Genomic DNA, 26,515 nt, shown 5'->3' with positions numbered 1-26,515 from the left:
GCTTAGGATTTTTGCAGGAGCAAGGGAATGGATGGAGTGAAATGATGGAGAAGGTAGGCAAAGATTAGTACAATTTCCAAAAGAAAACCGTGTTCTCATAACTAAATGTGGCCTTTGTTCCAGACTGAATTCCAACACAAACTGTGTAGGAATGTCTGAGAGCAGCTGAAGGAAGTAGCGATGACCCAGGAGGGGCTCATCAAAATGAAGCTGTGACAGAAAATCGTCTGGATCCTTATAAGTGACCCTATGGGAAAGGTGTTAAGGGACAGCCTTGGGCAGGAAATAGATTGATTCTAATGAGGCTCCAGGCCAGGGCCCTCCACCTCAATCGAGAGGTGGAGAAACATGGGCTGAACTCAGCTATCCAAGCGCCAGCCTGTGAAGACCGTGTTGAATACCAGCCTGCCCCATGTCAGTTCCGCAGTACCAAACTGACTTATGAGATAACTTCCCCTGCGGTCACATGTAATTTCAGCAATGGCAGCTGGCATGTTAAATGCCCACGGCGAGACGGGCACTGCCTGAGGTGCAGGGTTTCTCGCATCCCTTGGTGAAAGCACTATTGTTACTAAAATGCAAAGGCTGAAGAAGTTAGGCCTTGAGAGTTTCGGGACTTCATTCAGTCTTGCCGGATTGATAGGAAGAAAAGATGCTGTTTGGTTTCAGGGAGTCTGGCTGCAGAGTCCACACTGCCTGGCTACTGTGCTACTCCACCTTTTGCATCTCGTCTTCATGGATGCTCCCAGATGGTAGAAATCCATGGCAATGGCATAATGAGCATTGTTGTATGACAGGGCTGCTGAACCTACAGCGTGCAGACCCTAATTCTGTGGATTTGACTCACAGGATTCCATAAGCCTGGACCACACATGCTCGACTCATCTGTACATCCAGCCTTTCTCCCAGCTGTTCACACAGGCAACACACCACAGTAGCGTCAGCAGCAGACTCTTCAAACATAGTATCCATGTAAACCAGGAGCTTTAATGCCACATCATCGTGCTGCAGACACTCCGGGGCATCCTTTATGTTCATCACTTCATGCCCACTCCCAGATCCCCATTTAAAGTTTCAGTCAGACCACCGATCACAATTAAAGATGCATCACTCTGCTGCTGTTTAGTGGTATTGTTTTACAATCTCACCTATTTTATCTCAATAGTTTACACGTTACACTGGAGGAGGAGTTCCCAGTCATTTCAACAAGTGCTAAAGACTTGAGCCCTGTCCTTTGTTAACTAAATCTAGCGTGTTCTACTATGTGCATGGCTTTTCCTGCCATGCCTTCCTTTGGTGCTGTGAGCTTCATACTCAGACAGATTGCTATGCCTCATGTTGGCTGACAAAGGTTAGCAAGTGATAGGGGTTCTAGGCCAGCCTCAAAGAGCAGGAGGCAGCATATCACAGAATGTTAAAATGTTCTTTCAGTTTGGGCTGGTGAGATGGTTCAGCGCTTAAGAACACTGGCTGCTCTTGCAAAGGACCAGGGTCCAGTTTCTAGCACCCATGTTGTGGGTCACAGCTGTTGTAGCTCCAGGTCCAGGGGATCTGATGCCTTCTTCTGTCTCCATGGGCACTACATGCAAGTGGCAAACATATATACATCCATGCAGGCAAACACTAATACATTTAATTAAAAAGAAATAAATCTCAAAAGTAAGTTTTTTTTAATGTGTTTGCCATGGTGGTGGCTGAGGGTGCCAGGAAGAGCATAATAGAAGAGACAAGGAGCTATGGATCCGTAGGCAGCAGGCAGGCAGGCAGGCAGCAGGCAGGCAGGCAGGCAGGCAGGCAGGCAGGCAGGCAGGCAGGCAGGGGTCTGGACCAGACCTTTAACACTGCTGAAAACCCTTCCCATACCAATGTCGCTGGGGAGAGCAGACCAACACTACAGAAGAGTGACTGCAAAATTACTGTGGCTGCTACACCACAGACACAGGGGTGCAGAGGGAAGCCGGTGTGGTGAACCATGGAGATCCTGGAATCTTCCAAAACGACCTAAGCCAGTGTTGATACTCCTGAGAGCTCACCCTCCACTCATGTAGGTTTGTCTGAGAGAGCCACACACTAAACATGAAGGCTGGACCCCAGGGTTTGCAGCTGGACGATGCTCCCTCCTGCTCACCAAACACAGCTAGAGTCCTGGGAACAGGGCACACACATTCACACTTTGTATTTCCTGGGGTGGCCTCATGACAGCACGAGGCAGCAGGCGGAACAGACTTTTCCAGTTTGGACTAGCTGGGAAGTAAGCATCAGAGAAGTTGATCCAGTGGGTCAAAGTCACATGAGATACACAACAAAGGAGGTGACATCCGGCTGACAACATGATGGTTTGCAGACTAGATTTAGAAAAGACCCAAAGACCCAGAGAGGTGTGTGTGTGTGGGGGGGGATGAGGAGTTGGGAGGGGGACAGTGGGTAACCTCAACAACGCAGACAGGGGTTCAGATGCCAGGATACTTCAGGAGGTGACTTCATGTCTCTGAATACCATTTATTGTCTTCATCTGCATCATCAGAACATGGGTGGAGGAGTGGGGCTACACGCCTGCCATTCCAGCCCTCAGATGCTGAGGCAAGAGCATGAAGAATTGAAGACCAGCTTGGGCTATGTGGCCAGACTCTGTCTCAAAAATCAAAACCACCCAAACAAGAACAGGTGGTTGGGATGGCTCCATAGCAGGCTGAGATATTAAGGTGGAATGAAAACCCTTCCTTCTAAAAATCCAGAATCGTCTCCGGAAGGCACTGAAAGGAGTCTTCTCAGAGCACAGCAGCTCACCACACACAGGGAAGTCTACTGAGGTTTCTCCAGCGGGAACCAGCTACTTGCTAGAAGAGAGCCTTTAGCATCGCAGAGCTGTTTAGGCATCAGCTGAGGGAACGCTCACGGAAACCAGGCTTCACTGTCCCGGGTTTCTCCTTGCCCTTCACCCGGGGGCATCCATCCCTCCAAACCCATTCAAAACAGGAAGGTTCCGGGGCTGTGCGCAAAGGCAGCGCACGAGGCCCCCCGTCCTCCGCAGCACCCGAAGCTTCATCCCGTCATCAGCAACATGTGAATGAACCAAATTATCTCCAGGGCTCAGGGCGTGGGCCACATCGCCAGGCTCCACCGTCAAAGGATCCAGCGTCATGCTCTCCACCCCCTTATGAGAAGGCTGGTGCTGCCGTAGGGTGCTGGGGGAGGCAGCCAGCCTGGAAGTGCCATGTAGGGAAGAAAAAAACTGTTCCGTTTTGGTGCTCGGCTTCTAAAATAACTGCTAATAAAAAAGCCTTCTTCGTACTGTGACACTTCAATGCAGACACCCACAGGGATACCTTGACAAGCTGTTTCACTCTACACAAGCCTTTTCTTGCGCAAGGCCCACCAGTCACCCACACAGACGCAACCCTGCAGAGACAGAGGCGGCCAGTAGGGGTCTGCCTAGACCGCTGGGCGGGGAGCTCAGGCCCGCTGCTGCTTTGGCCCAGTCTGTCAGAAGCATTCTTTGCAGCCTGCAGCCTGCAGCCTGTCTCATTACCCTCTGGGGTGTCTAGGACAGTATCTACCCTAGAGGAGGAGCCGAACTCACAGAGAACCGGGAGTGGGGGATCCTCAAATAATCTTCATTCACAAACTGACCACAAATAGATTTGGGGCTCACTGGAAAATAGCACCGCTCATAGAATCTGGGCTCTGATGGTAGAGAGAGGAAGCAGTTGAATGGAACTGACTAGAATCCAAAGATCTTTCTCACTGGAACTCCTAACACTGCGTTGTGACTGTAATGCCGCCACCACCACCAGGAAAATCAAAGCTCACCTTTGAGAGGATTTTTAACAGCGTTTGGCCTTCCCCCTCCCGTTGGTACTAGCTGTTGAGTCTACTACGCCTTTGTGCACGCAAGGCTACTACTCCACAAAGACATGGCCCCGGTGCTTTTCAAAAAATTTTATTTTGAGGCAGGCTCTCATTAAGTAGCTCAGGCAGGCCTTGAATTTCAGGCCTTCTGCTTTGGTCTTCTCTGGCAGCTGGGAGGACAAGTCTGTGTCACAGAGCCTGTGTCCGTTGGCCAGTTTCTGAGGCTGGACCATTAAGAGCAATCACGCAGTTACAGTTTAAATCAAAGTATGGATGTCTAGGAAGGCGTTTTCAAAATTAACAAAGAAACAAACTCTCAGGCATTCACAAATGTGATCAAGTTTGGAAGTTTGCTGGTGGAAAAAGACCAGGTAAGGCCATACATTTGAGTGAGGGGTTTTTCTCATCAGAGCTCAGGAGGTATTTTGTTTGATAATTCTTTACCTCCCCCACCCCCCTGTGGGTATGTATGTGCATGTGTGTGTTTGCGTGTGAGTGCTTGTCTGTCTTCACGTGCTCCTCCAAGTGGAGGTCAGAGGACAGTTCTGAGTGTTGTCCCTCCTGTACAGCCCACCTTTTGTTGCTGCTGTTGTTGAACCAAGGTCTTACTGGCCTGGGCCTCACTGATTGGCTGGACATGGGTGGCCAGCTTCCCAGTGTGCTGCGGGGCTGCCAGCCCTTCCCCCTTTCTGGTCTATAATAAACACAGATCTGAATCTGCTCCTCATGCCTACCTAGCAAGCACTTCACTGACTTGCTGCCCCATAGCCTCTGATAAATACTTTCCTGGAGCTCCATATGCATGTCACTTTGTCTGGAAAGTGAAATTCCTCAGACTCTGTATAAGCCTCTACTAAAAGACACACAGCAGAGGGTGAGTTCCATGCTTTGGTGTCATCACCTGCACCCAGTGCTATGATAGGCTGTTGTGATGATCGCTGGCGATCGTCTCTGGGGATCGCACAGTCTCTGGCGATCTCACGTCAGGCAGGCAGACAGAACAAGCGCAGGTTTGAAATGACCACTTGAAGACAGATGCTCAGGAGCATTCTGAGCACAGGAGAACAACTCAACAGGCTAGGACTCCCCAGCTTCTGCATAGCCATGCAAATAGTGCAGGGGGCAGCATCCTTGCTTTGAGAGGAGAATATTGAACATTCTTTTCTGAAAGCTCCTTTTAGTGTGAGCAGCAAGCATCTGGTATGGGCACAGCACTGTGCAAGACCCTCGGAGCTTAACATCAGAATGTGTGTTGCATGCAAGAAGCCTTTGTAATTAGGTCTGGACCACAGTTCCAGTCATAGGCAATAGCTTTTAAGGTTACTAACACCCTACCTGATGCTTTTCTCCCTTTACAACTTAGACCAAATCCAATTTATTTCCCCATAGAACTTTATAGATCTCCTCCCCCACCTCTCCAGAATTCAATTTACTCTCTCCAGCATGTACCTCACTGCTTAGTACCAGGTTGAATCATTCATGCATCCTCTCCCAAGGAGCGTCTCTTTAGGGGCCAGAGCGGGTCTTGAGGAAGAACAGGTAAGAAGTGTATCTGAAACACCATCCCAAGTTAATCCAGCCATTCATCTGCCTGAAGGTTCCCAGGACTGAGCATAGAGCTAACACTGGGAGGGCTAGGGATATCTTCTGCCCACACAGTTTTCCAATGCCTTCCTGAACCAGTTCACATCTGAATCTGAGAAATTTCTCAGAGTAACAAAGGATGAGATAATTCCTCCCTGCTCACTACTCACTGGAGATGGAGAAAAATCTCTCCTACTTAAATTATAATGTTGTGTAGGCAGAAAAAACTTTAATTGTAGAAGTATTATGTAAATGTAAGTTATTTAATTAAAAAAAAGGGGGGAAGCCTTCACAGGAAGTAGCTTGTTTCTCTTTACTGTGAATTGAAAGCAGCTCACTGTGAGATGGCAAATCCATTGCAGAGCAGTGGCACCCACTTCTGCTTTGAGGAAAGATGAAGTAATAGTGATGAGCCCTTCTCACCCAACCTAAATATAAGCTGTTTCCATGCTACTCGATAAATATAACGGCGGCCGGTACCTGGAGAACTAAGCGGACATGGGCGAGTCAAGTGACTGCCCAAGTCTAGTTCATTAGAAGTTCCACACGGAGGTTTGTCAACTTGATTGAACAAAGGGCTGCCAAGGAGATTGGTAGAGCAGGACCGGGTGTGACTGGGAGGGTTTAGCTGAGAGATTAGCTAAGGCCAGGAAGCTGGCTCTGAATGTGGGCAGTACCTTTCTGCACAATGGAGTCCTGGATGAAATGAAATGGAGGGAAGGAAAAGCCAGCCAGCATACAGCTCTCTCTCTCTCTCTGTCTCTCTCTGTCTCTCTGTCTCTCTCATCTCTCTCTCTGTCTCTCTCTGTCTCTCTCTCTGTCTCTCTGTCTCTCTCTGTCTCTCTCTGTCTCTCTCTCTGTCTCTCTCTGTCTCTCTGTCTCTCTCTCTGTCTCTGTCTCTCTCTCTGTCTCTCTCTGTCTCTCTGTCTCTCTCTCTCTCTGTGTCTCTCTGTCTCTCTGTCTCTCTCTGTCTCTCTGTCTCTCTCTCTGTCTCTCTCTGTCTCTCTCTGTCTCTCTGTCTCTCTCTCTGTCTCTCTGTCTCTCTCTGTGTGTGTCTCTCTCTGTGTGTGTGTGTGTGTTTCTTTGCCCCCCCACCTTTCTTTTCATTCTTATCCATCATGATGTGAGCTGTTGTGGCATGCCCTCCCCTCCAAGATGGACTAGACCCTCAGGAGCACTGAGCTTATTGTGAGGACACAGTCCATAGCTGGGGAGGAACCACAAGACCAGAGGACACAGCACTAGGTGCTCACACAGGGCAAGGAGAAGTGCTGGCTCCCATGGAGCAGCATGGAGACTTCATGTATCCCAGAATCTGGGGTAGGCCCTAAAGTTGTAGATGCTCTCATCTTGCTCAGGAAATTTCAAAACTCAATACACAAAACCTAAAGTTATCCCTGCGAAACATAGCTGCATTCCTGAACAAAGGTCGGAACATTTACAGGAACACAGACCACTGAGCATTCGACAAGGAACAGTCACAATGTCTGGCTTCCCACCTAAATGACCAGCATCCTAGGAAAACACACACCATGATGAAGAGAAAATGGAATCAGCTGAGATTTATGCCAACACCTGAAATACCCACTGACTCTGTTTCATGTCTTCAAATGCCAGAGACATGGGTGAGATAAGAAAAGACTCCAGCTGACCTTTTAAAAATGAAAAACAGGAAGGATGGAGAAACCAATGGGAACAAAGGGAAGCCAGACACCCAGGAGACCTTACTGAAGTGAAAAAGACGTAAGGGCAGAAACCACACAGCTCACTGAACACCCCACGTACTGGTATGGCCAGGGAAAGGAGACTCTGTACGTGGGGTGTTCAGTGAGCTGTGTGATGGGGAGAAGCAGAAGAAAAGTCTGAATAACGGTCTAAACTGACAAAAACTGTAAGTTCAAGAAAGCGGTGAAGGGGCCAGGAGGTACATCATTTTCAAATTGCCTGAGACCAGGAGAGTCTTAGACGACAGGAAACCGAAGAACTGAAGAACCAAAGACTTCCCGGGATTTCTGTCTCAGCCCATGGCTACAAACCAGTTTGATGTATTGCTCAACAAAACATTTCCAAGGCAAAAACTCCTGGCAAAGAAGGAAACAGGGGCTGTCTCTGCACATAAGGTCGGCATGACAGATAGTTTCCTTACAGTGAAGTCATTCATTTTTGCAGCTCCCATTTCACATTCCAATTTTTTAAAGGATTTATCTATTATTTATTTATTTTTGCAAGTGAGCTCAGCCCTTCATTTTAACCTACCTCTGGCCAACAGGGTGTAAAATAAAAAAAATTAAAGCGGGGTGTTCGGAAAAAGATTATTTCTGGTAGTCACAAGTTTATGCTTCCTGCAAGGTCTCCTCCTCCTCGGACCTCACCTTTGATCTTTTCGGTCACAGCAGCCAACCAGAGGCAGGAAAGCAGAGCTAAGGAACTTAGTCTGTAGCTCTGAGATTAGAAGGTCTCCAAGCCAATCAGAACTGCCTTACCTGCCAGTTCCTGTTTTCTGAGCAAAGCACCCCCTACCTGCTTAGCCACCATTAGGAGCACCCTCATGCCTTTGGTCAAAGAGATTGCTAACCAACATGGCCACAGAGATGTGAACCTTTGTCTTAAGGCTACAACACTGCTGCTTCCTCTTTACAGCCTCGGTAGCTCCAGTGACATCACAATGATTGCCCTGGGAGAGCTGAGGCCTGGAGGCTTCAAATTTGGAGTGCAGGGATAGAAGGCACCTGAGGAGATGACCTCTCAGACTCCTTAGAGTCTTCTGACCACCCAGTCCCAGATACTGCTATAGCTACACCCCTCCTACACCAGGGAGCACGCTTAATATCTGAAGACAGTACATCTGTGTATAAAATGGATTGGGGTAATGGCTATGAATAGGGGCCCCAGGAGACACATAGTAGAATATTACTCTAGTCCTGCTAACATTCTTCATTAGCTGGAATGTGGGCGGGACAAAGGGCCTAGACAGCACATCTCCAGGACAGCTCTTCTGCTCTGGCTTCTACAACTTTCTATGGTTCTTGTTAAAGGTCACAAGACACAATAAGAAATGAAGGGCTCTGAGTTCTTGCTTAAGGAAACATGATGTGTGGCCTGGGTCTTTCCCTCTGAAGCTCACACTGTGTCGGCTCATAGATACAATTGAAGAGATGATATGTCAGACAGAACAAGTAGCTACAGAGGTGGGGTTGCTGGCCTCTGCTGGGAGCCTGTTTCCGTAGCTCCAACTACTTAGTAGAATACATTTCCTGGTGTAGAAACTCTACTGGTCTTTTTTCAGTCCAAAGAATGATATAACGATACAGGTATGAAGGTATGACCAGCGGGTCTTAAGGAATTTGGTAACAGCTCAAATACCATTTGCACGCATGTCAAAGGAGTATCTGTTCCCTGGCCACGCCCACACTGTCTACCTTGCCATCTCCTTCTTCATACCTATTGTATGTCTCCCCTATCCCTTTCCTGCTCAGGGCCTATTGGACAATAGAACAATTTGGGATTTACATCTTAAATCCCAGATTGAATGCTTCTCAGTTCCACTCTGATTTTCCAAACTCAGCTTCTACTCTGGGGTCCCCAGTGCACACTTCCATCGCAGAACTTGTCACATTAGATTGGAATGTCCTAGTGGGGCCCATGAGTTTTTTATCTAGGCTCCTTTTGTATCCAACATATTGTATGATATTTGTTTCTTAAATATGTGTTGAATAAATAATGATTATTGAATAAACAAACAAATGAATGATGAATGAATGGGAGGACTCTTGCCTTTACCCTACAAAACTCGAAAGTACGAGTAAAAAGTTCTTAGGAAAGCCTAGATACAAGCTAACCAACTTAGAAACTTGAAATAACTTATGCAAATCCCTTCTAATACAGAATTAGCCTGAACTCAATGTTCTGATTTCCCGCTGGCAGACGGGTTCCTCTGAACTGTGCTCTAAGTGTTGAGAGGAGAGCTGAGTGAAGATGATTTCAAAGAACAGACAATATCTCATTTTTCTGAAGCCACTTTAAGTGAAAGAGCCCAACTAGAAAGATCTATAATTGCTCATGTGAAAGTCAAGAGCCATTGTGCAAGTATTTTTGGGGGACAAAGAAAATAAGGAAATGACACATACAAATGAGAGCTGAAGCACAAAGGGTATCTTGCTTTCAGGAAGTTATTGAGTTTTCCCTTGAAATGAATGTTGGGTTCGTTTTCAAGTATTCTAGACGTACGTCAACAGAGGCAGCCGCCCTTTGACAGTGCCCATGTCCTTACTGCCATGAAGTCATCTGAGGTAGATGCCACCCCTAGTTTTACCTCCTGAGGTTGGCAGCCCTGGCATCTGAGCCACCCAAATCCAAGCCAGCCAAACGCAAATCTGAGTGTCTTCTAAACTCATTGAGAGAGCTAAAGTGACACACCCCTCCTAATGGTTGTCTTGATCAACAGTTACTCACTAACCACTTTGTTGATGCCCTATGCACGGAGACAGTCTGTGCAGACACTCAGGGGCAGAAAGAAGGCTTGCTCTCCTCTGCTCTCATATTAGAAGAGGGAAATCAATAGGAGCTCATTTTGATGGCGCTAGACAGACGTTTTGTGCTGTAATACCTATTTGTATGAACCCATGAGGGATCATAGGCTTGTGAGCAACTGCCCTGTTCGTGGAAAGCAAGAGGACAGGAAAATGGGAGTTATCTCAGAGAGGAATAGTCTTGGTACATCACATCATAATAAGCTAAAAACATTTTTAGAATGAGTTTATCTACCTACTTTTCTATCTTGAAATGTTTGCATTAGCTAAAAATGTTCCTTAAGAATAAACACATTCTTTTTGAAGACCAAGGTAAGATAGTTAATTTTTTGTTGAAATTTTAAAAGCATTTAAAGGCTTTCATTTATTTTTATTTTATTTGTTTGAGTATTTTTCCTGCATTTATGGATTTGGACTGCATTCATGGCTGGTGCCTACAGAGGCCCGAAGAAAGCAAGGAATCTTCTGAAACTGGGATTAGGATTGAGAGTTCTCATGTGAGTGCTGGGAATCTCCGAGGTCCAACTGCAAGAGCAGCAACCATCTCTCCAGCCCTCTCCATTAGTTAGTCATCTGCTTGTCTATTTCCTAAGTTACCTAGGCTCTTCTTCCATGCTGTGTTGGGTCTAGATCATCAGCCTTTTCACTCAATTGTGGGCAGAGTAAGGGGGAAAGATGCCAATTGGTTCACTGGGTGGCTATAAGTGAGCTGGCTACTTGCTATGTCAGGTGGAATTTTTTAGCACAGCCCATTTTCTTTCTATCAGGCCATAACCTGGTATTGAGCATCAGGTGGTGGTCCCTTGGTTCTTTGTTGATAGCATTTTGGCATCTTGGGTTCTGAACATGGCATCACTTAGCTAGTTTGTACTCATTTACCTCCGTAAATGCCTACCACAGAGCATCTCACCCACTCTTCCCTTCTAAAGTGAACACCTTCGCCCTGAAGTAGAGGATGAATTATAGTATTCATCACTCCTCCGTAAAGCTGAAGCCCAAGGATTTAAAAAGCTAGGATCTCAGGTGTTTGGGGGCCTCTCTAGTCACCAACAGATTATGTTAATTTTAAACTTGTGTGAGACCCAAACATAGAAAACTACCAAAGTGCAAATTAAAAAAAAAAAAAACTCAATGGATCCACAGTGGCAGAGTAATGACCAAGTAGAGTGATGTCCTAGCACAGGGTGACACAAATCTGCTTCTGATCATTCCTGAATGCCGGGTTTTGCTGGTGGAGAGGAAGAACAACAAAAAAGAAAAAACAAACAAAAAAACAAACAAAAAAAAAATAGAAGACTGGGGCAGAGAGCTGCTAATTAGAACAATCTAGGAAACAAAAAATGCTAGAGTAATTTTGGGCCTGCCATGCTGGGCTGGTTTCAATGCAAACTCAGTGTTGTGATTTCTCTCTTCTCTGGGAGGGTGTAATTAACTCAGCTGCAATGGGCTTGAGGCTCAGGCTTCATGGTGCTGCCAGCTCCCTCGTGACCAGGAACAGCTGCCACTAGCTGTTCCCAAGAGCACAGAGCTGGGGCCACCCCACAAGGCAGTGCACAAACCACCATGAACAGAAGGCTCAGGCACCTAGTGGGGTTAGATCGTTCTTGAATATTAGGGATGTGTTACTTCCCAAAATAGTCCATCCTTTCCTACTTGCTATCTTCTTCTGTAAGATAACCTGGACGTGGTGGTTTAAATGATAACCGTCCCCCATAGGCTCATGCATCCGAACATCCCCAGTTGGTGGTATTGTTTGGGAGGCTATGGGACCTTTAGAATAGGGGATATTGATGGAAGAAGTCTGTCACTGGGGGGGGGGGGTGCAGGCTGTGAGACTTCACAGACAACCCACTTTCAGCTTGCTTTCATAGATGGCTTCCTGGGTGTGCAGTTGAGATTCTATCTTTCGGCTTCCAGCTCTGGCTACCACACTTGCTGCCTCCCCCCCGCACCCCTCCCCCCGCACTCCTCCCCCGCACCCCTCCCCCCGCACCCCCCCTCCCCGACTCCGACATTATGGATATCTATTCTCTCAAAGCAAAATAAACTCTTCATTCTATATCAGCTGTTTTCAACCTGTGGGTCGTGACCCCTTGGGGGGGTTGAAAGACACTTTCACAGGGGTCACCTAAGACCTTCGGAAAACACAGAGGTTCACATTATGATTCAAAACTAGCAAATTTACAGTTATGAAGTAAAAATAAATTTATGGATGCAGGTCACTACAACATGAGGAACTGTATTAAAGGGTCGGTCACATTGGGAAGGTGGAGATTCACTGTTCTCTAAGTTGCTTTTGGTCATTGAATTTTATCACAGCAACAGAAAAGTAATTCACTGGGCTAACCCAACCTTCTCTTTGGTTATTGTGGCTGAAAGGGCTTCTGACATTGGTGAGTACATCAAATCTCGTCTATACCAGCTTCTCACTTCCGAATGTGGTATGGACTGTTGGAGCAGACACCAAGGAAATAATGAGAAAACACTTGTGGGAGGGAGAAACATCAGCAAGAAAAGCTCATGCCCTGGAGATGCAGGCAGGGGACACAGAGAGACACCGTGATGGTGGTGGGTTAGGATTCATCTTATAAACGGGGTTGTTTTTGTGTGGCAGCAAGGGTGTGCGCGGCTCTCCTGAAAAACCACTCGATGATTCCTGCTCACCCATTTGAGAGACATAACGCTGTGTTGTATGCCTCTCTATTGCAATAAACAAAAATATCCCCAAGCCAATTATTTGACGGTGCTTTCATGAAGCCCAAAAAACGAACCATCATTTTCAAGTTTTAGAAAAGGCTAAACAAAACACCGAATTCATTTCCCAAGTTGCCTAACCACCGTCCTGCCTTCCATTGTTATTTACCTCTTCCCCTGTTCCTTGCCATCTATAACAAAGGCCAATGCAAAGCTTGTGCCTTTCCTTCATTTTTCCCTCCTCCCCCAAAGTACAAACTTTGCAACTACAATTGAGTAATGGCCATGAGTAAGGGGGATGAAGTTAATGGATTTTTATGCATTTATTATTGTTGTTTTTAAGTGTGTGTGTGTGGGGGGGGGTGAGTTCATACACACCACATGCCTGCAGATGCCCTTGAGAGCAGGAGAAGGCTTGGATCCCCTGGCATTGGAGTTACAGGTGGTTGTGAACTGCCAAACTAAACCCAGGTCTGCTGCAGATGCTCTTCCACTGAGCAACTCTTCAGTTTCTAATGTTACTTCTGAAGCATATTTCATAACTGTGAAAATGTCAAGAACATTTAATACATAAAGAATTTGGAATTGCCACTTCCTGTAATCAATGTGAAAGGAAGTACTTCAGTACTTTTTATGCATTTATTATCACTTTCAAGTCTATGTGCTTGTGAGTGTTCATATACGCCACATGCCTGTAGCTGTCCTTGAAGGTGGAGGAAGGCTTGGATCCCAGGTATTGGGTGTTATGTCATAAATAGAGGGTTTTCCTAACAAATGACAATAAAAGATGGTAGACCACAAATGCCACTGTTTAAATAATTCACAAATGTTCAAGATCAATTTATATATGCAATAGCAGTTACTATTCTAATATTTTCTGTTTCAAGATTTTTTTATTAAAAGTACACAAGGCTCTTGGATTTTAAGTCTACTTATAATGTACCTTAAACCACTATATAATTCTTAAGCCACACCCCCACACTGTAAACCATGTACTCAGCAGTGGTCACTCTTTGATGTCCTCTCCCTCAAGTCCTCGAAAATGGAAACCAACCATCTTCCTGTCTCCTTAGATTTTCTCAGTCTAGATACTCCTTGTAAATAGAATCACATGGCACTGGCCTTTTGTGCCTGGCTTCCTTTTCTTAATATTGTGCTTTCGCTTCTGTTTTGTTGTTGTTGTTGTTTTTGATTTATTTAGTTTAGAATGTTTGTCTGCATACGTGTATATGCGCCATGTGTGTGCCTGGTGCCTGAAGATGTCAGAAATCAGATCCCCTGCAACTGGAACTGTAATTGGTTGTGAAACACCAGGTGAGTGCTGGCAACCAAACCCAGATCCTCAGCAAGAGCAGAAAGTCCTCTTAACCACTCAGCATCTCTCTGGCGCATCAATATGATGTCTTAGAATTTTATCTATGTTGTGCCATGGGTTAGATTTCATTCCTTTGTATTGCTGAATAACATCCCCTTGACTCATCACGCTGTGTTTATCCATTCAACAGTTGAGTATAAGTTGCTTATACTCTTTAGACATCATAAACAACTTTCCTACCAGCTTTTGTGTAAACAGAACTTCAATTCCTTTGGGTATATTCATAGGAGTAGAATCGCTAGGTTATATTGTAGCTTTATGTTGAAAAAAAATGTAAGCAAATGCTAAGCTATATTCCCAAGACCTGTGTAGCTCTGTGATCTCACCAGCAATGGTTGAGAATTTAACTTCCCCGCAATCCCGCCAGCATGCACTGCCAGCATGCACATATTACTGTCTGTCCATCTTTAATACAGCATTAGTGTTGCCAAGTGACATCTAATTGTCATTGTCCTTTAGTTCCCTAATGACTGGGTGCTCAGGATCTCTGTGTATGCTTCTTGGCCCTTCTATATCATCTTTATAATGATGTCTGTTCAAATATTTTGCTTAGTTTTGAAATGAGTGGCTGATCTTTTTATTATTGAGATTTTCAATATCTGTTTCCCAAGTGTGTGTGGTTTTTTTTGTTTTTCCTAGAATGTTGGGCTTCACTTACTTCAGTTCCAGCCTTGGGAGAAAATACACCCTTGTTGATTTGCATAATAATTAACCACAACCTTTATTGAGTTCCTTCTTTGTTCCAAGTCCTTTACAACCTTTATTTAAAATGGGAAATTAAAAGCTGTTGTTTGGACTACGTGTTTCTTCTTTTCATACTCATGGAGATTAGCAAAACCTTTTCTCAGAGAAGCACTCACTTGTTTCTTCTGAAACTGGGAGATACTCATCCCCACCTCACACCAAGAAAAATAAATGTAATAAAACAGATATGATGATAAAATGCCATCTGTACTTTAGATGCCTGGAAAAAGCCAACCACTTACAGGCTTGAGGCAGGTGCTGCTTCCAGGTTCTCTTTTGGACCCTTAAGATTAAGACTGCTCACATCTCCTGCAAGCATCAAGAGAATCCCCTGGTTTGACTTCTATTCACTCTCCACCCACTAGATATGAGCTTATCAAGGCAACGAAGGAAAACCCACCACAAAACAGTCTGCTGAAGAACATGGAGCAAGGCATAGATCATTTCCGTAAACCAAGTGCCACAAAGTTGGCCCCAGAAAAGAATATAGGATATTGACCAAGACGGTTCATCTTCAAGATTAATCATGAGCTGTGCAAAGGCCAAGGGTGGCATTGTCCCCACCAGCCCTACCCTGTTCTGGAAGGTACAAAGCAACACAAACAATAATCAAATGAAGAAGTAAAGAGCATGTTAAACCTTCCCTCTGCCATGACCTCTGGAGTTCCAGAAAAGTCCCCATTTTTAGCATCCAAGTTCCAAGACCTCTATTTACAAATACTCAGAGTGTACCGACCACAAGTAGCCAATGAATTTGAATCACTGTCTATAAGTCCACCCTTGTGTGATGGGTCTCTTCCACAACAGGCTGACAGAACCTCTCCCACTGCACCCACACATGTGAAAGCTCTGCTGCTTTCACCTAATATGGCTCTGTGAGGAAGCTGCCGAAGTCTCCTGGGCCATAGTTTATATAAACCAATTCATATGTTGGACCCTTAAGGTGTCTGACTATCATTTCCCGGCATAAAACAGCAATTCCTGGTTCATCCTTGATGCTTGTGTCCTCAACCAACACCCTGGAAATGCTGATGTGTTTTCTCTTGGCAATGTGACACAACACTGTGAAAAACTATGGGGAAGAAAGGTTCACCCTAACACTTCTGAGTTGGACATACATATGACCCAGAATGTGACCGTGTTCTAAGTGGTACTTTAAAGAGATAGCTTGGGGAAAATGGGACCAGTAGGGTGAGCTTCAGTCCAATCTTGCTGGTGTCCAAATTGGAAGAGGAGATTTAGAAGGGAGTTTCCCATTCAAGTTCATGCATGCAAAAATAAAGAGAAATAAAGATGGCGGAAGACATGAAAGATGACAGCCACCTACATTCTGATGAGAGCCCTGGGAGCAGGTCACGCCCACTGCCACCATGACCTTGGAGTTCTCTAGTACTGTGAGGTGTCAATTTTCATTGAGCAGTGATACTTTCTTATGCCACCGCAACAGACCATACGAATACATCAGGCTTCCCCTGGTTACTGGTATCTCCTTGCTGGAGCAGCTACTTACCCTGTAGTAGTCGGTGCTGTACACGTCCCGGGACATGCCGAAGTCCCCAATTTTCACCAGCAGGTTCTCCCCCACCAGGCAGTTCCGGGTGGCCAGGTCACGGTGCACAAAGTGTTGGGACGCCAGGTAGACCATGCCTGCTGCAATTTGCTGTGCGATATGCAGCATCTGAGACTGCGTCAGCTCGCTGGGCGGGTTGCCCTCTGCCATCAGCACCGCATCCGGCCCATGTGCCCTGTGAGAGAACACAAGGGCTGGAACCTCAGCTGGAAGACTGGAAGGACTCTTAGTTTCCACTCAGTGGCAGGGGCTGGAGGACATTCCCGACTTAGGTGAAGAGGCCCAGATGTTCCGTTCTACCTACAGTTGTATCTCTACAGCCAAGAGAGCTCCGGCTACCTCGTTTCTCCTGAGTGGGACACCTGGGGCTGTGTGGGCTAGAATGGTAGGCCCTCACACCGACATCAACAGGCTTATGTTTCAGGGAATTCAGAGCTCTGCTGCCATTAGACATTGGCCACAACCTTACACTCCTAGAAGCATAACCTGGCTGAGATGGGGTAAGAGCAGGCGTAGAAGCTACTCTCCTAGAGGCATGGTCCTAACATCAGTGGGGTCCCCGGGCCTCCTCCAAGCTGTGATGAAGCAGGCCGCCCTGCCCCAATGCTGACAACTCCAGATGTCCCTGTCAAAGATGGGAAGCTCACAGTCCCTTTCAGCCCACCTGATTTGTGACCAAGTATGACTTTCAACTCTCCCCTAACTCTGTCAAAGCCAGAGTCTTAGCCAGCCAAGTCATTCATTCCCACAAGCCTATACACAGATGTCAGTGCCCCTTGTGTCCTGAGAGGTTGCTGCAGGGAACAATGAAACAGCCAGCTCTGAAAAGCTTGGGCAAGGCTTCCCTGTACCCCAAGGGGAAATAAGAAGAGAGGGCTTGTCCGTCTAGAACTCGAAAACACTTGCAGCAGAGATGGAGGGTTTTCGATACATTGTAAAGCGGGCGACTCCACCTGTGGGTCCCAGAACCACACCGGTGTGCTAAAACGAGGGCAAGAATTATCCAACACTTTTAGCCTGGATTCTGCCTTCCGTGAACTAGTCCAGCCCAGACATACCCCTTTCTCCCTCAAGGCTGCAGCCTGCAGCCTGCGGCGACTCTCCCTTTCTGCTCTGGCAGAGGCGGGGGGCGTGTCCCAGTCCACCACGAGCTAACTCCCTGATCTGGGGAAGTCTTTCAACTTCACTAATCTGCAATTTCCTCATTAGTCAAAGGCGCGTGGGGGGGGGGGGCTCATTAATGCTGGGTGATCCTTCGGTTCCCTCTGTCTCTGAATATCTAGATTTAACCATTCTCTTGGGAGGAGATTCCTGGTTTCTTGCCGGGCAAGTCTCAACAGAGTCCATGTCTCCTCAAACCCCAGTCTCCAGCTGCCTTTTGTGGTACCAGGAAGAGCCCTGAGGAAAGCGTCCCTGGAGGTTGTAAAACAGGACGCAGCACAGAAGCCAAAAGCTCAGGCTGTCAGTCCCAACACAAGAGAGTTCTGTAACCTATTGGGTCTCTGTCTTCCTTCTGTAAACCAGACCCTTTGAAAGACGTCCTTGGTATGAACAAGAATTGATGCTGCGTCTAAAGGGGGCGGGGCTTTGCAAAACCCTGGTCTGTAATGGAGCTATAGAGAGACTGGGGAAATGGGAACTCGCCTTTTCTTAGATACCAAAGTCCTTCCCACCCCACAGATTACACATTGATACCTCAACCCCAGGTAAGGGACCCCGAGATACACATAAACTAGTGGAGAGTCCAAAAGACTAAGAGAAACTTCAGGCATCAAGGAGTGAACAAAGTTAGTCAATGCCAGCCATGGCGCCAGCTGCAGCAAGCTGGACACCCGAGTCTGCAGGACACAACCAAGCCAGCTGAAGAGGTGTCCGAAGCCCTCGTGCAACAAGCATCTCTGCACACCTCCTGTACCAGCCTCGTGCTCCAGCAGCAAAGGAAAGCCGGTGGCCTTGACACCAGTGCTCTTCATAGCTCTGCATATGCAGGAGGCTCTCACACCCTCAAACAGCCGGCTCCTGCCTGCTTCTCAGACTGCAATGAGGCTTTTACCTGGCAGTGGCCTCAACACACCTTTGCTTTCTTGGAGCAGATGTCCCTCAATAAAGCGGGGGACAGGTTAGTCTCCTGGACGAGTTGTGAAGAGGACCATGGAGCCCAGGTCCTCCTGCATCTCTTGAAAATAAAAACACGCATGCTGTTCTTCCGGGAGAAGCACCTTAAAGGATAGCAATGGCCATGCCTGCCCGGTGCTCTGGCTTGGGGAGCCCACAGCAGGCACCTAGAAGAAGCTGCTTGGCTTTCCTAGCCTGGCGGTCTCCAGCATGGATTGCAGCTGGCAATTTACCACCCTGAACTGGCTCTGTAATTCACACCTCTTTCCTTTAATAAGCAGATGAGGTAAGTGCTTTGCCATCAAGCTGCATCCAGCCGCCTTCTGATTTGTTAAAAAAAAAAAAAAAGTGAGTTTATCTGTTAAATTTACTATAAAAATTGATTGGCACATAACAGTTATTCAAATTTATGGGTTCGAGTATTTTAATGCATGTGCATAATGTGTAAGGTATGATTAGACAGAACAACTGACACACACATCATCTTGGAAATTTATCTGCCCCTTGTATGAACAGCGTCACCTCTATGGCTATTTTGAAATATGTAATTAACTGTTGCCAACCATTGATACCTAATGTGGGTCACTAAGCCTTCTCCTTCTAGTACAGTGGCTCCTAGACATCCCCACAGAGTTAGCAGGCTCTTTGTACAGCAGCTCCTACTCACTCTTACAGTGGGCACATCTCGGGAAGAAGGAAGTGGGGCCCAGGGGCCATGGTTGGAGTCTTAGCTCTGTCACCTGCTGCATGACTTGACTTCTTTAACTGTGCCAAAGGGTAATCATAATAATAGTTTATTTATTTAAATTTTTGAAATATTATTTGGCTTTCATAAATTAACACATCTTATATGCTTAGAAATTCTGAGTAAATACTATTTGTTGTTATTTGAAAAATTACTTATCTATCCTTCTCCACATTAAGAGAGAACTTGGGAGAGATTCTAAAGGGAAAAACTGTGAAACTCATGACATGAAATTTTCCTTCTCACTGTCCATGCTACCTCGTGTAAGGCCTGGCTGCGTTGTGCTCAGTGTGTGCTTTTTCCCATGAAGAGAAAGGTTAGAGACGTAAGACATCTGGCTTTACTAGGCACTGCCAAGACGCTTGGCGAATCTGTCATGGCGGCTGTGTGCCAGGTCTCCTCCCAGGAAGAGGACAGCCTGTCCTTGCAATGCTTCACTGCACCTGAGTCTGCTCCTTGGCAGCCACACTGGTCCAGAGTTTAGCAGATTCTGGAATCAAGTTTGCAAGTTCTCCATGCCCACTGTAGGATGCCAAGGGACGGCTTCAGAAGGCAGGAGAGGGATGGTGGTGTGTGGTTTGCAGTCAAAGTTAAAAGATGAGTGGCAACAGACACACTCACATGCACACACTCACACTCACAAATGCACACTCACATATACACACTCACATATGTACACATGCACACACAGACACTCACACTCACATATGCACACTCCCATGCACACAGACACTCACACACACTCACACTCACATATGCACACTCCCATGCACACAGACACTCACACACACACTCACATATGCACACTCACATGCACACAGACACTCACACACACTCACATATGCACACTTACATGCACATAGACACACACATATGCACACAGGCACACACACATACACACAGACACACATGCTCACATATGCACACTCACATATGCACACTCACATGCACACATGCACACATATGCACTCATGCTCACATTCACATATACACACTCATACACACACATTCACCTACACTCATATCCATATACATTCACACCCACATACACTTGAATACACACACTTATGCAATACACATTCACACTCACACACATGTACACACATGTACTCATACACTATGTACTCATATCCACACACAGACAATCCACACACATTCACACCTACACACAAACACTCATTCATGTACATATACATTCTCATACATACACACAGACACACATACACTTCCACACATTCACACACAGAGCACACATTCACTAATACACACACATATGTATTTAAACTCACATAATCATACACACACATACTCTCACAACCATAATAAACACACACACACACATATACTCACTCACAGTGCATACACACACACATACACACACACACACACACACACACACACACACACACACACACACACACACCAGTCTGAACATGCAAATGCATGAAACTGTATCCAGATAATTGCATGTGGGTTTATTTTGTTATAGTATTTAAGAAAGACTATTTTTGGATTAGAGAAAAAGCCTGAGGAATGATGAAAGTATTTCTCCTAGGAAGAACTGCCCTCAACCAAAGTCAGTATAGCTTCTTCTCTTCACTTTAGCTCTGACAATACAGAGCACAGATCTACCATTACATCTGTCTTCCACCTACAACGAGCACTTTGTTAACACAGGAAACTGGGCTAGGATTATTGCTCAATGCCTTGATGTCATGCTCTCCGGATTTCACCTCATACACACAAGACTGCAGGGAAAGCAGAGGTCCAGCCCAGGCAAGAACTGAGCAGTATGTGTAACAAAGACAGAGTCCGTGAACATGGTCCAGCAACAGCAACCTGCAGAGCCAGTTCTGAAAAGCAGCAGAGCTCTGTCCCTTCAGCCATCCCTACTGTGATTGACTGGTTTCTAAGACTGCAGTGTGAATCTTCCAGGGAAATGTGAAGCTGTCTGGAGCTTCCTTTTGTGTAAGGATCAGGGCAGAAGCCTGGGACACGAGAGGAGACAGGAGGACCATGTGTGACCATTGCACAAAAGATGCCACTCACTGGGGTTTTTGAATCCGTGAACCAAAATAAAGAGGCAAACTAGGCAGAAACAGTGGGTCAAGGGATCAAAAGTTATTGATAACTCCCATGTAAACTTGTTCTTGGAATGTGTACTATGTCACCTTATCAGACAGGGAAAATGAGGCCAGGAAGGGAAAGTAACCGGGACGCTCCTCATGGCTTTCATTTCTCCCAAGTTGTAATTCTCCACCAAACTACATGGAATGTGCAGGCTAATATTTCAAAGATGACAGCGGATGCTCAGGAAAAAGAAGACATAGAAAGGACTGTAAGGGACTTGGGTAGAGGAGCCTGGGCAAGGGGGGGCTGAGGACCCACTCAGGAACCACATGCCACTGGAGCAGTGGAGAAAGGACAACCCGTGTTCTCTGTCACTGCTGGGACATGCATGTGGTGCCTCACCCTAATGACCTTACATGTAAGACCCATGTTTATTTCTGTCTCTGTGTGATGCAAATGAAGATGTTATCTGCTTTCTTCCGTGTTAATGCGGTGTCCATACACTCACTATATACTTCTCTCTAGACAGTCACAGGATGGGGACATTCACCAGGGGTCCCTACCAGGGGGACAGGTGGCACAAAGTCACACTATTAAACCGATCTCTTCTGTGAGTGATCTCTTTGCTGGCTGAGTTGGTCACCAGGAGAATTCTTCTGCAGAGTTTGTCCATTGCACCTCTCACGCTGGAGCTCAGCACGCACCAACACTGGGCTCATACATGCTAGAGCTGAGTACTAGCTTCATGTCTGTTGAGGGTTGCAATCTTGCTTATTGTACCATGGCATCTCCTCAAAAGCCACACTTCCAACCCGTAGTGCTCTGCGACTTAGTCTCACATTACAGAACAAACCACTTTCCTGGTGGCTCATGCTCACTTGAAGGTTCCTCTCACTCTGTCTTGTGTCTCCTTCTCCCACTGCCTGCGGGAGGGGACTTCTTAAGATGCCATTGCTGAACTAAGACCTAATGAGATCGATGCTGGAAATCCAAGTGTCTCTAGCACCCCATTTCTCTTCTGGGGACCCTGCTTATGCCCACATGGCTCAAGGGGACCTTGTTAGCAATAGCCACATTTACAGGACTTCAATGGCTCCAACAGATGTTGTTCCATCCTTTTCCTTTGAAATCTTTGGTCTTAGGGCTCTGTCCATTTCATTCTAGATCCAAGAGCTCCTGAAGTCAGATCAGCTCCATACAATAGCCTCCTTGCCTCCAGGCTGTTTGCTACTTCCGCCCCCCCTCCCCCCCCCCCCCCCCGTTCCTGTCACACCTGGCAACCCAGAGGCTTCACTCTGACCCCACTACACCATCTGTGTGCTGCCTGGGTACCTTAGCTTTTTTCTGTTTCTGAAGCCTTGGCTAATGCTTCTCTTTTGTTCACTTGGCGCACTCTTTCAGACACATAGCCTTAAATGTAACAAATGCTCAACAAATGCAGACTGATTAATTAGCTACACCTTAGGTGGGGTGGCCAGGCAAGGAGAAGAGAAATGTGTTCTTCCTTTCCTTCTGTTCCTTTCTCTGTTGTGTGTGGGCGTGGCCATCACCAGAGATACTCCAAAGAAGGGCCTGGGCTTCCCTTCATCCTTCCCAGGAGCTGCCCACCCTCGCCACCAGTCATCTGAGCAATGGTGTTTGGCTCTCGCCTCAAGCCCAGGTTGGCTCCACCCCTCACTGTACCTAAGGAACTTGTTGAGGTCTCCATGCTTCATGTACTCAAAGACCATGATGAGTGGGTCGCCCTCCACACAGACTCCATAGAACTTGACAATGTGCTCATGCTGGAGGTTGGTCAGCAGCTCAGCTTCACGGTGGAAGTCCTTGCGGGCATTGTCACTGGCATCCTTCAGCGTCTATTAGAAAGGGGACATCAAAGGGAAGGTCGTTTCAATAGGGAATCCACCAGTGAATCCTGAGGATTTTATAAGGGATGGCCATGTATCTCAGTAATCACATGAAATGTCAGCAAGCACCCTAACTCATGAGGAAGTGATGTTTGTGTTTGTGAGGCCTCGTCCTCATGGGTGTACAGAGGCGTGTAGTCTATGGAGCAGCCTCTCAGATGCATTCTCTGAGTCCCCAGGGAGCTTATCTTACAGGCTTCATACTTCTTACCTTTGGTCTGGACCAATGAGTACGAGGGTTTGTTTTCCATAGCCTCATGGTACCTATTGAGACTTCTATGGTGCTATGCATACCTCACCTCTACTCACGTAACCCTTGAAAAGGTTTTTTAATTTTCATCTATGTAGATGTTTGTGCATGGGGTGATGTGTGTGTGTGTGTGTGTGTGTGTGTGTGTGTGTGTGTGAGAGAGAGAGAGAGAGAGAGAGAGAGAGAGAGAGAGAGAGAGAGAGAGACCATAGAGACTAGAGGCTCTGGATCCCTTGAAGCTGGGGTAGTTGTTTGGCACATGTGTCCTCTGCAAAGGCATTTTGTAGTCTTAACCACTGAGCCATCCCTCCAGCTCTCTCCAGCCCCTTATTACATGACCCTTTAAAGACTAAATTCTGAAGAGAGCTCAGGAAGAAGACTTCAGTGAGGCTTGGGGGTCTCAGCCTCCAGCTGCAACCGGGGTCATGCTCAGTTCTTGTGTGACACCCTAAACCCTTCTCCAGACTGATCCCCACACACTGAGAAATGTCCTGTCCCTTCTACTGCAAGATGATCCAACATCGTATTGCCAAGGTTCAGGTGATGCAAAGCACACCAGCAGGGCTTACATGAGCAGGGGTGAGATGCACAGGGCCTCACAGGAAGCTCAGCGGCACGAAGAGGTGCAGGACCCCCGACAATCATGGGGTGGGGTGCAGACCTGGGGTAAGAAGCATGAAGCCTGCATGCTCCATGGTGTCCTACCCATGCTGCTTTTAGTCAATGTCATATATGTATACTCTGTGTACACACATACTGTTGTTTACCCAGAACTGTGGTAGAATCAAACAGACATTGAGCTGGCCTTGGTGGCACATACATCTAGGCAAGTGCTGAAGAAAACAAGTATGGAGAATTGCAAGTTCAAGGTTAGTGTGCCTAGCACATATGAAGCCCTAGATTTAATTCCCATAATCACAAGAGAAAGAAATAGACATTGACCTAATCTTGACCCAGGTGATTATGAGCAAATAGGGAGAGAAGACATTTGTATAATTAGCTATGAATCCAAGACCCTGAGTGAACCAGCTTCCCTGAATCTCTGCTTGGCCTGTCCCTTGGCCTTGCCCACCTCCACCCCCACCCCACCCCCACCCCACCCCCACCCTGAGGCCGCGTACCTTTCCTTTCCAGTTCCACCATATGTAATGTGGATCCTGCTAGGCTAACGGTGGATCCTGCCTTCCCATCCCTGCACAAACTCTCTCCTTTGCCTGGAATGCTATCTTGGGTGTGGTCGTTGGCATAGGAAGTTGAACAATGCTCCTCCCCAGCGGTGTCTACATCCCAATCCTCAGAATGTCACCATCCATAGTAAAGGGGACCCTGCGTATGACTAAAGTAAGGATTCCGTGTGTGGGGATGGGCCTGAATTGCTTGGGTGAGCCCAGTGCCAAACAAAGGCCCCTGTAAGATAGAAAGACAGGAAGAAAACCTTCCCAAGAAAGGCTTCTGTAAATTATTATCAAGGTTAGATGGCAGGTGTGAATATCAATATCCAGTTAGATTCCATCCTGGGACTGACCTAAAGCACGGGCATCCAGTAGGTTTGTACTGACTGAGAAAACTTAGCACTGTGTCCAGCATCAAGAGCACTGGCTGCCAGGCCCCAGTCATTTTCAGGAACCTACTTTAGCCCCTGTTCTCCCTGAAGGGACCTTCCTGACTGGTGTTACCTACAGACCACAAGGTCTGCCACTGCCTGAGCTCCCTGGGGGACAGATCTGAGCTAGACACTGGCAAATGAAACATTCATTCGTGGATATTCTCAGTATCAACAGGGACTGAGAAAATGGAGAGGAAGGCTGAGCGTTGACTCCATTCTCAACAGAAGCCTCATTTGGCTCTGCGGCCAACCTGTAGGGAGCTGAGCAGAGTCCTGGGTCAATCCATCAGTCAGGGACACAAAGCACCTCTAGGCCAGTGTCACCTTGAATGGAATTGCTGAAGCCTGTGTCTGTTGTGCTTTCTCAGGCTTAGGGGAGCAAGATGCTGTTCATTGCAGAGTCTTTCAGAGGCTGTTTTCAATATGCCATTTGCCTTCAAGGGCCAACATTCACACAATAGGGAGCTTCAGTAAGTATGCTGGGCTCCCCTGGGAGCAACAACTGAGGGAGGAGACACCAGCCACCACTGTGACTCCCAGGCTAGCCTTTTCCATGAGGATAGCTCTTTACCGGCACTTAACATTCTCTTTGGAGTTGTGACTGGACTCACAGAGACAGGAGTTACAGGGATCATTTCCATTTGGTCAGAGGTGATGGCATCTTAGGGGAAATTGTGAAGTGGCCCTTCACTGTCCCCACAAGCACCTTAGGCTCTGCCTGGAAACCAAGGATTCGGATGGTGGAGTGATGAGGCCAGAAATCTCTGATGGCCATTGCCATGGAAACAGCACTCTTCCTCGCACAAGAACAGAATGAACAGTGGCAGAGAACTAGGGTGTGGGTCTCTGCTGCTTGAATCAGAAGAAACCGAGCTTGCCACAGCCCCTCCTCCTCCCAGATTTAGTCTAGTTGGGCCCAGACTAAAAGTCGGTATCTTTCTCTCACACAGGCAGTTGCTGTGATGTGAGCTTGCCATGAGTGTTTTATTTGATCTGATTTCCTACATGAGCGTGGTTTGGAGTTTTCTTTTTCCAAACGTTTTTTTTTTTTTTTTCCTGAATTTCTCAGTGGGAATTTAGCAGATGAGGAGAGAGGGATGTGGAAACATGGAGATGAGCTTTTTCACTTGCCAGGTCCTTTCCTTGACCTCATAGAAAACACACAGACTCGTGCATTGCCTTACATTTTGGTTTGGGGTGTAATGTCTGTCTACACCGCCACTCCATCACTGGCTGCTGACAAAGCACTAAGCAACTAGAGAAACCTACTGTCCAAGCTCTGCAGGAAGCAGAGATTACAGGTATTGGGACAGAAGGGAAAGGTGGGAAAAGCACGGTGTCAGCAGAACAAGGATCAAGAGGAGCGAGCAGGTGGTGCAACTTGCTTTAAGTTGGGGAGGGGCTGCCCCATGCACTCTGCCCTGGAGATGTGGCCCCCACATCTGTCCTCTTCCTAGCAATACTCCAGGGGTACTTA

At 46.8% G+C, this 26,515-nt stretch overlaps 1 protein-coding gene across 3 annotated transcripts in view; it reads right to left on the bottom strand.

Annotated features, from left to right (window-relative positions):
* The window catches only part of Ntrk2 (neurotrophic receptor tyrosine kinase 2), a 327,293-nt gene that overhangs the window by 43,951 nt on the left and 256,827 nt on the right, over nt 1-26,515 (bottom strand). For all 3 annotated transcript variants that reach the window (XM_035441549.1, XM_035441550.1, XM_035441551.1), the window contains 2 exons: nt 22,959-23,131; nt 16,286-16,520 (listed from right to left, as the gene is read on the bottom strand). In XM_035441549.1, the coding sequence (XP_035297440.1) occupies nt 16,286-16,520; nt 22,959-23,131 (408 nt within the window). The remainder of the gene's footprint in view (nt 1-16,285; nt 16,521-22,958; nt 23,132-26,515) is intronic.

The sequence above is a fragment of the Cricetulus griseus genome, chromosome 3, assembly GCF_003668045.3.
Source record: "Cricetulus griseus strain 17A/GY chromosome 3, alternate assembly CriGri-PICRH-1.0, whole genome shotgun sequence".
Taxonomy (NCBI): domain Eukaryota; kingdom Metazoa; phylum Chordata; class Mammalia; order Rodentia; family Cricetidae; genus Cricetulus; species Cricetulus griseus.
This window is presented reverse-complemented; position numbering and strand designations above follow the sequence as displayed.